The sequence below is a fragment of the Mustela nivalis genome (assembly GCF_964662115.1).
Source record: "Mustela nivalis genome assembly, chromosome: 16".
NCBI lineage: Eukaryota > Metazoa > Chordata > Mammalia > Carnivora > Mustelidae > Mustela > Mustela nivalis.
Window position 1 is genome coordinate 17,533,562 of NC_139035.1, and position 13,152 is coordinate 17,546,713.

General features: G+C 49.8%; 1 protein-coding gene across 6 annotated transcripts in view; it reads left to right on the plus strand.

The window, feature by feature from the left end:
* Positions 1 to 13,152, plus strand: part of CACNA1E (calcium voltage-gated channel subunit alpha1 E) — a 497,661-nt gene that overhangs the window by 469,320 nt on the left and 15,189 nt on the right. For 5 of the 6 annotated variants that reach the window (XM_082701731.1, XM_082701735.1, XM_082701734.1 and 2 more), the window contains 6 exons: positions 1,842 to 1,969; positions 7,018 to 7,114; positions 9,182 to 9,287; positions 10,138 to 10,245; positions 10,786 to 10,886; positions 11,168 to 11,274. In XM_082701731.1, coding sequence (XP_082557857.1) covers positions 1,842 to 1,969; positions 7,018 to 7,114; positions 9,182 to 9,287; positions 10,138 to 10,245; positions 10,786 to 10,886; positions 11,168 to 11,274 — 647 coding nt within the window. Of the gene's footprint in view, positions 1 to 1,841; positions 1,970 to 5,063; positions 5,161 to 7,017; positions 7,115 to 9,181; positions 9,288 to 10,137; positions 10,246 to 10,785; positions 10,887 to 11,167; positions 11,275 to 13,152 lie in introns of all 6 variants that reach the window. The other variant, XM_082701733.1, reaches the window with a different exon arrangement.

Here is a 13,152-nt window from a genome sequence, read left to right on the forward strand (position 1 = left end):
GGAACCTCCTCTCTTACCTCATCAGCCAGTTGTCTCAGGCAGGACTCTCTCCCTCGTGAGTGAAGGAAGGCCCAGCTCCCCCTGGCCTAAGCAGAAAGGGATTTTACAGGCACATATAAATGAAAAACCCTGGGGCAGCAGAGGCGTAAGTAGGTTTCTTTCTCTGCGTATGGCTCTCTTCCTCCGGGCTCCACCGTGAGAGCTCTTTCCTCAAACACCCCAACCTGTGGCTCCAAGATGGTAGTTGCAGCAGTTCTAGATCCCAGTCCTCACTGGTACACCTGGCAGGGAAAAACAAGTCTATTGCCCAGAAGGTCCAATACCATTTTGTTGGCTGTGATTGGATCACCAGTCACTATGGCCCAGGGGAATGGGATTCAATGGCTGAGGCCTGGGTCACAGGTGGTGCCTCACTGAAGCATGTTGACTGGAAATAGGCAGGGGGTGGGGTCCTCAAGAGACCAGACCTACAGTAAATGAGCACTAGGCAGCCAAGAAGCAACGGCAGAGTGTGCTCACTGAGCTCAAGTTCTGTCAATTCCATGTCTTCCATGTCCTCCATGTCCTTTGATTTTCAACTGTCCCCACTGGGTTGGTCCAAGAGCACCACAGAACTCTCCCCACAGATCTCCTGGGTACCCTCTGCACTGCTGCCAAGGGTTCTTTCTGGATGAAACAGACCTTGGTCTCTCCCCTACTATAAACGCTTTTGGTGTATTCTGTGGCTTCCTCATAATTTAGACCAGAAATGGGCAAACTACAGCCCAAGGGCCAAATCTGGTTTGCCACCACTTTTTGTCTGGCCCCTGAGCTATACCATTGGGTTTTACAGTCTTTCTTTCTTTCTTTTTTTAAATATTTTATTAATTTATGTGACACAGAGAGAGATCACAATAGGCAGAGAGGCAGGCAGGCAGAGAGAGAGCAGAGAGTCTGACTCGGGGCTCTATCCCAGGACCCTGAGATCATGACCTGAGCCAAAGGCAGAAGCTTTAACCCACTGAGCCACCCAGGCACCCTGGGTTTTACATTCTTAAATTGTTATGGAAAAAGTCAAAAGATGGATGATATTTCAGGAACTGGAGATTATATGAAATTCATATCCATACTCCTTTCTGATCCCAGTGTATCCTGCATACGCTTCTTTCATGGCTCCTAAAAAGATTTATAGCATTTGTATATTCCTGATACATCACAGTCTCTGCGAAATACCAAGTAAGTCTTTTAAGACTACTCAAGTATCAATACCTAGGGAAGGCTTGCTGTGTTTTAAGCAACGTGTGAGGCACAGGCGAGAATCTCTGGACAACAGCTTTCTTATTTCCCATCCTTAACGCCTGGATCTCTACAACGCAGTGGGTGCACAAGAAATGTTGTTGAACAAATAAGCGAGAGGACAGGGACCAAGGGGCATGAACAGCTGCAGGCCATCACACAGGAAGCCTTGCAGTGAGCTCCAGGACACCTCACCGGTTCTCTTGATGGCGCCTTTTGTGGAGCAAGAGACAGGGCCAGGGGAGGCTAGAAGGGAAGGTTGGTGTCAGGCCTTGACTTTGAGAATGTTGTCACTGTTGTGGCCCCCTCTGCTACAAATCAGTTAGATTAACTGAACAGATAATAAAGTGACTTTTTATGGAGTTCTTTGCCAATAGAAAGTGGCCCTGAAGAGTGACGTACTGAGGCTCACACAAGGAAGTGTGTGGAAATTAGAATGGAAACAGCAAGGTCAGCAGTCCTTTCGTTAGGAGCTGTGGCCCCACAGACTTCTGAATTCTTCATTTGCCTTGAAGCCTGTTCTCCTGCATAGCTTTCCCCTAACTCCTCTTCCCCTTGCCTTCCAGATGCTCAACCTGTTCGTGGCCGTCATCATGGACAACTTTGAGTACCTGACTCGGGACTCCTCCATCTTAGGGCCTCACCACTTGGACGAGTTTGTCCGCGTCTGGGCAGAATATGACAGAGCTGCATGGTGCGTAGGCCTCTTGGCCATCCCGGTGGGGCCCGTATCCAGGGCCTCTGGAATTCCCAAGGAAGGGGTTGGAATCAGATGCCTGCCTGTTACAGAAGGAGAGGAAACTCCTCTCAGTCATGGCCTGTAGGACAGGCCAGATCCTCAGATTGGCTCTGATATTAAGCCAGTCATCAAGACCATAGCTTCTTTATCTTCCTTCCCCCTCCCATTCCTTCTGTGACAGGCTTTTCTTTTCTTTGCCAATCTCATCACACAATCTGTACCTCAGAATCGTTGGTTTCAGTCACCAGAGGGGCTTCCTGTAACCTTGTTCTTTTCCCCTGCCAATGGTTAGTGGACTCAATTTTTGAGTCCCTGGAGCAGGGAGGGTGGTGGGTTGATGATGGTTTTCTGGGCTACTTGAACATCTGGCCATCACGGTCAGTGACAATAGCATTTTGTCTCTCTCATCCCTCTAAAAAGATACTGTTTGAGATGACTCTGAAATTATGTTAAGAACCGAGCAAGTCATTCTTCCAACTGATCCCTTAAACACTTGAAGATTTTTGTTGCATAGAATTGAATTACATGGCAGGAATTTGCGTGAATAACCTCCCCAGATTTCTTTCACTGTCTAGTATTTCTCCTGTGATATGCCTTCTGAGCTTTTGAGTAGGGTTTGGTAAGCTACAGCCTCAGGGATAAACTTGGTCCACTGCCTGTTTTGTAAATAAAGCTTTATTAGAACATAGCCACACCCATTTATTCATGCATTGTCTGTGGCAGCTTTCACACTATGAGTTGTGTAGTTGTGAAAAAGACAGTGTGACCCTCAAAATCAAAAATACTACCTGACCCTTTATAGAAAAAAAAAAATGTTGATCCCTACTTTATTGCACAAAGGCAGCATTTTGACCCCTCAAGCTGAGGACAGGGTGACTGCTCTGGTAGCACTTACTCCACAGGAACTTTTCTGTCCTGTGTCATTTTAGCTTTAGGATCTTATCTCACCAATCTACTCATTCTGGTCCACTTCTAAAAATACTATAGGAAAGGCCATCCTTCACAGGAACGGCCCACGTTGCTTCCACCTGGAGCCCCTTCATATTCTGAGACTCTCCCTAAAATCTACCCTCCTGCAAGGCTCTTGAACTTGGGTCAAGTGTTGGAAGAGTGAATCAGAATTTCTCTTCCCCTCAGTAATTATTAGTGACTTAGGGCACAGAGTTCTCCAAATCCATTCCTATTACAATGGCTGAGCAATGGCGTTTACTTGCTAGGTCTACTTTCTGGTAGATAGGCTGCTCAGAAAGCCATGGGTGGTATGTTAGAGGCAATGTAGGCAGGGGCTGCATGGAACTGGCCCTGTGGCCTTGGACAAGTCATGTAACTACACTAAGCCTCCTCGTCTGTAAAAAGGTGATGATGACGCCCTGCCTACCTCGAAGAGTGGCCGTGTGGATTATGTTAGATCATGTTTGTAACAACTGATAATAATCATATGGGAAAGCAACCAGAAATTACGGAACATTGGTTTGAATGTGGATGGCTATGAGATGAGGAGCCTGAGAAGGCACATCTTCTTTCCTGAGAGAGGAGAACTGCTAGTCGAAGAGTTCATTGCTCACCTAGCTCATGTTATCTTGGGACGCAAAGCCTTGTGAATTAAACATGCTCTTCCCCACTCATTCCAGCTGCTGGGAAGAAAGAATTCCAAGAGAACTAAAAAAAATTTAAAAAAAATAAAATCATGAGACTTAGATCTAAGAGCTATGAGAGGGCAAAAGTAGAAAGGAGAACCCCTTCTGCTTTGAAATTGACAGCATAGCAGGCTGGTTGGTTCACTGGCCATCTCCTTGAGTTTAAGGGTGGGGGGGGGCTAACAGAGCTAACATGAGCCAATGTCTTCGCCAACTGAGACGGGATGCGGGGAAAACCAGCTTATAGGCAGGATAAACCCACCCACATTCCAGTCTCAAGAAACAAAGCAAATGGTTAACTGAACTTCGTCTCAAGGATCAAGAGACTTGAAGTACCAATGAGCTGCTATTAAGAACAAGAGGAGGAATGAACAGCCACATCAAGAAAAGACTAGAAAGAGTAAAGCTGGGACAGAGCCTCCCATGGCTGCTGGCAAGGGCGGGATGCTCAGAGGTAGACATGTGGGTTCATAGTTTCAGGTAGAAACCATGTTCCATCCCAGGAGGTAGCTTTCTTGTCTTGTCTCTGTCAGAGCGGATGATTTAGCCACTTAAAATGAATCCACTGTTGATTCTGTCCTTCCTGCACAAAGCCAGGACTCCCTAGCAGACCCTTGATAGAAGGGTGGTAAGACAGGTCATGTTGTTCCTGGAATTCTGGCTGGATCCAGCCAGGCTGCCTGCTTGTGGGCTGGCTGGCAGCAGCAGAGCGGGAGGGAGGCTGTCCACGGCCCCTCCCAGGCTGCTCTCTAAGCACAGATCCAGAAAGGCGCCCACTGAGGAGAGCAGAGCTTGCCCCGGCTGAACTTGGGAATAATCTGCCACCACGCGAAGCAAAGCCCTTTGCAAATTCCCTTGTGCTCACTGTGCTCCCTGCTAATTAGCCTAATGGGGAATTGGTCTCTCTCCGTCTGCAGAGAGATGCCGACTTCCCACTGCCCCTGACAAGTGGGTCTGAGTAACCGACTGTAATCAATGTCTGTGAAAAGCACACAGTTGGGGAGTCCACTTCCCGGCAGCCTGGCATCTGCTCTTGATGGCTGTCAGAGGCCTTTGTGAACCATCAAGCTGTGTTCTTCAAAACCTGGCTCGAGCTTCCGTCCGTTTCCTGCATCTGGCTAAGCATGGGCCAAATAGGTGTCTCGGAGGGGCTCTTGCCATTCGGCAGGCCCTTTGGGCACTGGATAGGCTCTGATTTCCTTAGAAAATCGGGGGCAGTGCAGTTCGGCAAGATGATGGTTCTCTGATGCTTACCGCTCTCAGTCTGTCCTGGTCTGGCTCGTGCCGGGTCCCAGGAAAGAAAAAAACAGCTGTTCTTCCTCTTCCAGCCATCATGGTCATGGCTACACTGTCATGTCTTTCCCGCCCTTTGCTGAGTGTCCTCTATTAACCCGCCTGTGCTTCCTTTGCAGCGGCAGGATCCCGTATAAGGATATGTACAAATTAGTGCGGGTGATCTCGCCGCCTCTGGGCCTGGGAGAGAACTGCCCCTACAGGGTGGCTTGCAAGGTTTGCCTCCCAGTCCCCAGCCGTGACCGGCGGTGGGGTGCACCTCGAACCCTTCTCTCCGTCTGCTCCACCCCACTGCGCCACATGAGGGAATCTTCATGTTGCTTTCCTTTGAGTTTAAAGAGGTCCAAACCCTCCCAGAACCAGCAGCTGTTACACAAGGAAGAAGGGCACATTGTGGGGTGGGGGAGGTAGAAGGACTTCATACAGAATGCTTATTTGACCTCTCTCACTGTTCAACACATGCACAACTCAGTCACGTGTGTATGCACACACACACACACACACACACACACACTCTCACACTCTGTCTCTCTCCCCACTCCACCTTAATCTGGAGATGTCAGCAGAGGGACCTCTCCGTCCTCCAGAGAATGCAGACATCTTCACTGGTTTCCCTTCACTGGAGAACAGAGAGCCTCCTCCCCTGTGGAAAGTAGCTTGGCGTGGTCCTAGTCATCCCTGCCTCCGCGTGCCCTCCAGCTCCTGGATAGTTTGGCCAGAAAGGGTTGTAAGAGCTCGAGAGTAGAAAGGAGGAGTGAGAAACCAAGAGGATTGAGAGCTGAAGGGGAGTGGTAAGAGGGGGGCGCCTCCGTGGCATGTGGAAGAACGCGGCAGCTCAGGGGGTCTGGGAAGGGGTCTGTAGGTGACGGAGGGCTCCTGAGCGGATGCCTTGCCTTAGCGTCCTCCATGGACTGCTAAGGGGAACAAGGGGCCTGTCCTAACTGCCACATCATTGCTTGCTTGTGAGACCAAGGACGTTGTTCAGGAGCACACAGGACCCCCTCTGCAAGTCTGCCTGCCCCAGGGAACTCGAACAGGAGTGGCTCTGCCAGGCCGCCGTCCAAGGCCAAGGCCACTAGAGAAGGAAGCCTCTCCTGGCGCTGCTGGCAGGAAGGGGGTGCTCTCTGGGCATAGCACGGTCCCACAGCTGGCGGAAGACGTAGTAGGGCCAGGACGAGGCCAGCGAGGGCAACGGGAAGGAGCTGGCTTGAGGGTGGCGACACACTGACTCCCGTCCCCAGCAGGCCAAACAGCTGCCTCCGCTGAGACTCTTTAAACTGCACCCCAGTGAAACCTGCAGCCGCATGTGGGGAGAGCCGGGAGGGCGGCATGGCATGCAAGATGCTCTTTCTCCTCCTGGTTTGGTTTCTCCTGTCCCCAGCATGCCATCAGCCAGGGGCATGCTGGGAGGAGGGAGCGCTCTCCCCCGCAAAGCCAGGTGGAAGCAACGGGGCCGATGCGAAAGGGCAGCCCACCACTTCCAGTGCAAGTTGCCACCTCCCGCTGCACACACACCGCAGAGAGGGATACACGATGTTCCACCTGTGGGTCGAGGGGAGGAGAAGGGCCTGCCTTCCGGGTCGGGGACCCCATCGCCACTGGGGCCAGGAGTCCTAACCCGTGGCTGGAGCACCGTCTATCCGTTTTATACCGCTCACACACAGCCCTGGGAATTGCACACAGGCTTGTGTTGAATGGGGGATGGGTAGCGTGAACAGCCAAGTAGGGTCCCGGTCATCCAGGAGGAGAAAAACAGAGCCAGAGGGACCAAAAGGTTGCCACCAACGTTCCCGGGTCTGTGTGGGGCGTGATATAAATCCGCACCAGGACAGAGTCACACGTATGATTTGCCTTGATTAACAGGTTTCCTGTTCTTTTTCTGTTTGTCCATTTTGTTTTGTTTCTCTTCTCCTGTTTTCTGTATTATTTTGTTTGTTTTGTTTTGGCTCTCTGGGAATGCCTGTTCTCCTCTCCTCCCCGTCTGCATCCTTCTCCCCACTTCCTGTTCCTTTCCCCGTCACCCTTCCTGCCCCGCCGACCCCCACCCCCCACTTCCCACCCCTCCATGAGCAGTGGCCGCATCCATTACACTGAGATGTATGAAATGCTGACTCTCATGTCACCACCGCTAGGCCTCGGCAAGAGATGTCCCTCCAAAGTGGCATATAAGGTAGACCACCCCTTCCTTTGTTCTGGGCTAGAGACCAACAGGAAATGGGGCCCCGCTGTGGGGAGGCCAGCACATGGGGAGGACGCGGGGCTGGAGTGGTGGAGGAGGGAACCGAGGGGAAAAGAAACCATGAGATGGAAGGGCAAGGAAGGTTCCTGGAAGTACAGAGTCCTAGAACACTACAAAGCGCGGTTGGCAAGACTCTGCACCTTGGGGCGTGGTTTGGGTGAGTCTGCGTTTCTCCAAGCGTGTGGCTTCTTGTGGGCAGATTACCGGGAAGGAAGTGTTAAGTAGCGTGTTCCCTCAGAGGAGGCTGAGTGGTGGCCGGCAAGATAGCATATATGGGCAAGAAGGAAGCCTTATAGCAAAACTCCTATCAGAGCCTATATATAAAACAAAATCTTCCATTAGATAAGCTAAGAAAATAAATACAGAAATTTGTCTAAACGTGGTTCAAGAATTTTTTAGGAGAGGGGTAAACTCTTAACAAACTTCTTCTCCTTTGACGTAGGAAGGAACCATGGCATGGTTCCTTCTAGGTATCAAAAAAAGGGGAGAACATACCTCCGTGACACACACGGAAGGATCCAGCTCCCTTCCCCTACTGGCCCAGCTGCTGGGCTCTCTTGTCAGTACAAGGGGAAAGGTGACAATGGGCACAAGTTGCCCTCCACATCAGACTTGCATTCTTGGCATGACTGATGATGGGGCCTGGCCCTGGAGTCACGGGAGGATTCCCCATAGCCTGCTCAGAGCAGCATTGTATATGGGAAGTCACCTGCTCTCAGGGTACTCAGAGCTTTGGGGTCTGCTTTTCTTCTCCACCTGTTAGTAATAGTTACTATATGGTGTTTAGACTGACCCAGCACTCTGGAGCTCCTTCATCTAGGAATGCACCCCAGCAGTGTTGCCACTTTGTCTAGAAGCTTAAGGAAGTGGGAGAGAGATGGCACTCAGATACAAACAAGAAACTGACTTTACACTCTAAGACACCGTGTCTGTGGAATCACATTAGGCGAGATGTTCCAATGGAGCATTAAAGATCCTGCCTTGGGAAGAGACACGTCCCTCCCTGCTAGGCTGGTGGTTCTGCCAGAGGACCTTCTGCTGCTTCTACCTCCAAGTTGTACGGCTCCAGAGAGCATCTCCTTGGAACAGGGCCCTTTAGGGTCCAGGACATGGCTCTTCATGCACAGCTCACAGGCTGGCATCCTTTTTGCTCATGATGGCCACATCCAAAAGGACCAGGTGGTGGGATGTGGTATTAAGTTCTTTGAATTTCTGGGATGAAGCTTGGTGGGAGAGGGGGTGTGGGGCCTGGAGGAAAAGTCAAAGGATTCCAAAAGCAAGATACTCTCTGGAAAGTGGATTTGGCCATTTCAGTTTGATCCCTTCCTTCGGGCGAGGGGAGCAAGGCCTGCCCACTCTGCTCCTGCCTCGGTCACCCCTCTCTCATTCTCTCTCCTCCGCGCTGCCCAGCCTCTTCCCCTAGACCCTGTTTGCACTCTCCCCTTCTCTATCCTGTTCCACCTCATCCTTTGGATAAGTTGGACTTATGCATGTTTAGTCATGTGCTGGCAAATTTCACCTTTTAAAGACTCAAAAAGGGGGCATCAGGATGCATCTTTCAAGTCAGATAAGCAGAGCGAAATCTCCCCCATCACTGTCTTTCCATGTGAGTTTTGGGGGTGTCTGGGGGACAAAGGGGAACGGCAGCCTCGAATCTGGGAATGGAGTCACCTCCTAGAGCTGACCGTTTTCTCCGAGCCACTTCTCTGAGAAATCACTTTCCGTCCCTACTAAAGACATTCTTAGGACCGTAGAGGAGTCCTGAAGAATGACTTTTGGGAATTTGGTGATATTCCTAGAGGAAAAAAACTGGCTTACTACGCAGTCGTGCATGCGCCTGAAGTGAGAAGCAGGGGAGAGGTAGGATCAGGGACAGGGAATCCTTGCCCTTCTTTTTTGTCTCTGCATTTGACCCCTGACTTTTCTTCACTTCTCACCAAGGTTTCTTTTGGTATTTTTTTTTTCTTCCTGCTGTTTTGTTTCCTCTCTTTCGCACAGAGATTGGTCCTGATGAATATGCCAGTGGCTGAGGACATGACGGTCCACTTCACCTCCACACTGATGGCTCTGATCCGGACAGCTCTGGACATCAAGATCGCCAAAGGTGAGCCGGGGAGGGAAAACGGGATTCTGGAACGACTCACCCAAGGCGGGCACAAGATGAAGATGTTCGAACTCGGATCCATCTGACAACGCCGTGATGTGGAAATCAGCTCTATAGGGTCCTAATTTCACCTCTGACTTGGTGACTATAATGTTTGTCATCTCCTCCTGGAAGAATGAATGGTCTGATCATCTCTAAGGCTCCTTTCAGCTTTACCAGCCTGCAGTCTTCCAGGTCTGGTACACAGTAGGCATTTTAGAAGTCTTTGCTCATTGAGCATAAGACTTTTGATTCTGTCCTTTCTTCCTTATTGGTATCTCTGATGCCCCGGAAGGTTCGCAGCTGGAGTTGTAGAGGGCAGCACTTTGCTCCTCTCCATGTCTTTTGCAGTGACTGAGGAGAGAGAACAGGCTTACTACTTCCAGATGGCCCTCCAGCCTTCCTGCTCTCGCCTGATCCAAAACTCAGGTCACTCAGACCAGGGACTCAGAGTCACTGGAAGAATTGATGTACATCTCATGAGGCAGGGGAGTCTCTTTATGGCTCTTTTCATTTTTTCCTCTGATGTATTAAGCACTTGGGAGGTGTTTCAAATGAATAAGGAAGCTGCTCTTGGTCTCGGGGCCTCAGATCTCTGTGGCAGGATATCCCTGAGTCACTAAAAAGGAGAGCCAAATTGTGTTCTGCTTCTTCAGCAGAAAGACCTGGTGTTATAAGATCCACAGTCACTCAGTGCCAGAACTTCCAGTGACCATATGAGGGGCCCTGCTGATTCAGCTCCCGCCCCGACCTGCTCCCTCAGTCCTTGGTATTTGCGTGTCTGTCCTACTTATTAAAATTTATCTTCTAGGTGGTGCAGACAGACAGCAGCTAGACTCAGAGCTACAAAAGGAGACCCTGGCCATCTGGCCCCACCTGTCCCAGAAGATGCTAGATCTGCTTGTGCCCATGCCCAAAGGTGCGGGGTCTCCTCCTGGGTTGCATTGTCTCTGTGGGAACAGGAAGTGACCAAAGAGATAAGGAAAGGGTGCTCTTTTATCCTTAGGAATCCCAGATCCCTCACTTCTTAATCCCTTCTGCATGCACTGAAAACATTTTTTCAAGACAGGTCACTGTAGTTGTGGGTTAAATTCTTGGGCACAGAGCTCTCCTGGTACATGATAGGGTTCAGCCAACCTTCACGTAGTTGGGAATGAGGGTGCTGTGACTTAGAGATGGGAATCTAGACCAGTGGAGGTGACACTTTACTCTTATCTTACTCTTTCTCATCAATATCCTCATCGTCCGCGGCAGTGGAAGTTCTCCGAGGGCAGATCTGGGACCTCGTCACTCTGTATCTCCAGGGTCGGGCACACGTGGCGCTCTCCATGAATGTGAACTATAGATGGGCGGCAGAGGGAGCAAACTGCTGCAGAGAGCGGGGAAGCTTGCGAGTGGTCCTCACTCTCTGCCACCTGTCTTTTCCCTGTTCCCTTCCATGCCACCTTTGTGGTTCTAGCCTCGGACCTGACTGTGGGCAAAATCTATGCCGCAATGATGATCATGGACTACTACAAGCAGAGTAAGGTGAAAAAGCAGAGGCAGCAGCTGGAAGAGCAGGTGAGGGTCACTGACAGTGGCCGTGGTGGTGGCAGGAGGGGTTACTAGAGGGCCCCTCTAGGGCCAAGCCTGCACCTCCCTGGGGCACAGTGCCCTACAAATGCTCGGAAGCAGAGGCTAGTGTGCGGGGTCCAGGAACTTTCTAGTGCTGGGGATTAGAAACCCAGATCAGAGAATCAGGCATGATCCTGTCTTACCCAAGTAAATGGGATCCCCGGTCCCCTGTTGGTAGACCCTGTCATCACTTGAGTCCTTTTTCCTCCTTCTTGCTTTTAACACAGAAAAATGCACCCATGTTCCAGCGCATGGAGCCCTCATCTCTGCCTCAGGAGATCATTGCTAATGCCAAAGCCCTGCCCTATCTCCAGCAAGACCCTGTTTCAGGCCTGTGAGTATAACCAAGGGCTCCCCAGCTGTCCTTCCTGCTTCTGGCACCAGCACCATGGTGCAGGCCCAGAAGTGCCCAGGAAATCATAGTCTGAGCCGAGTGATCCTTTCTCTGAGCATGAGAAAACCATATTTTTTATTTTAAAATGGCTATTGAGCAGGGGTAATAGCATGTTCAGTTCTGGGGCCAGCTCGAGGGAGAGCACTGTGAATGGACAAAAGAAGAAGGGCTTGTGTTAGTGCATTCACGCCTCAGATAAGAAACTGGGGACTAAGTAAGTTCCCCACATCCATGTGGCTAGTGAAGCTGAACTAGAAGTTAAGTTTGTTCTTCCTAACTCCAGAATATTCCCACTGTGCTGTTATCTGTAATGAAGAAAAGGAACCTTAGAGCAGGCAAAACAAAACAAAAACAAAAACAAAACAAAAAAAACCTCAGTTAAGGAATTTGCCAACTCTTCTGAGTTGCAAACCTTAGTCTCCTCTTTGGTCATTGGTCATACATGATTCCTATAGCAGCCATACCTCATTGTAACCTAAACCTTCTGTACATCAGCAGGCTTGTCCAAGTACCCAAAGGGCAGAAATCTCTCTACCCCAGGCAAGTGAGTTTTTGTGGTTGGGATTAACCCAATCCTCATCCCCATGGAACCAATAATCACTAAATACTCAACCCCAGCAGTTATCAGGGGAATGAAATCAGGGCTGGGGGATGAGACCTCTGTCAGAATGCCATTTGGAGTTTCTCACACCATGAATTCCTTTCAGCCTGTGGTGCTGTACACCTGTTTTTGAAAAGCATTCATTTCAGAGGTCACAATCCAGCACATTTGCAAGAGAAGCAAAGGACCAACATAATGACCAAGGCTATTGTTCATTTTTACAGATTATCTGATGTGATATAGTAGCAAGGTATGGATTCTCCTGTCTCTAGAAAACCAGGAGATGTGTGTCTGGGGTCTGTGCAGGAAGGGGGCATGGCTGAAGCAGTGGAAACTTCTCAGGGGAAGTACAGTGTTTTTCAAGCGCCTTGGTTTAGAGAGGACACGCCTCCACCTGGATCTCTCGCACCCCAACAATTTGACATATTATCTCACATCAAAGCATCAGTCCAACTCCTCCCTGTGTTAATTGATTCATGTACTTCTTGATTTGACCTATATTTATTACATTCCCTTATGACAGAAGAGCTGTTTCGGGCACTGGGGAGTTAGCTGTCAACATGATCAAAGCCCCCATGGAGACAAATCTTGAGAAAGAAATTAAACACAGGAGGAAGGTTACAATGCAGAAAGGGTAGCCTCATGTGATACCACGGAAAGGAAGCAACACAGCGGTTCTGGGGTGTAGGGAGGCCTCCCTGTGCAAATAACATTTAAGTGAGACTCAAAGGCGTAGTCTTCAAGAGGGGCAAAGGGGGGGAAGCCCCAGGAAACTGAAAGTCATCAGGAGGGCTGGAGCACAGACAGCTGGGGTGATAAGCTCCATCCAGGCCAGCACGGGAAGCATAACAGGATACGGGATCTGAGGATCATGGAGTTTTACTCATCAGTGTGACATGATCAGACTTGAGCTTTTCAATGATTCTTGAAACCGGTGTGGATGTGGATGAGAGGGGGGCAGTTTGAAAGACAGAATTGCTTTTAATATGAGACTGCAATTATGTGAATTATTAATGACTGTGGCTTGGAGTAACAGGATGGAGATGGGGAGAGATGCTCAGACTTGAAATATTATCGGTAGGGAGACTGGATGGGATGTGGTAATTGATTTGCCTCAGGGAGTGAAGGAGGGGTGGGGGAAGATGACCCACAAGTTTCCAGCATAAGTCTTTTTGTTTTTTTTCAAGATTTTATTTATTTATTTAACAGATTGAGAG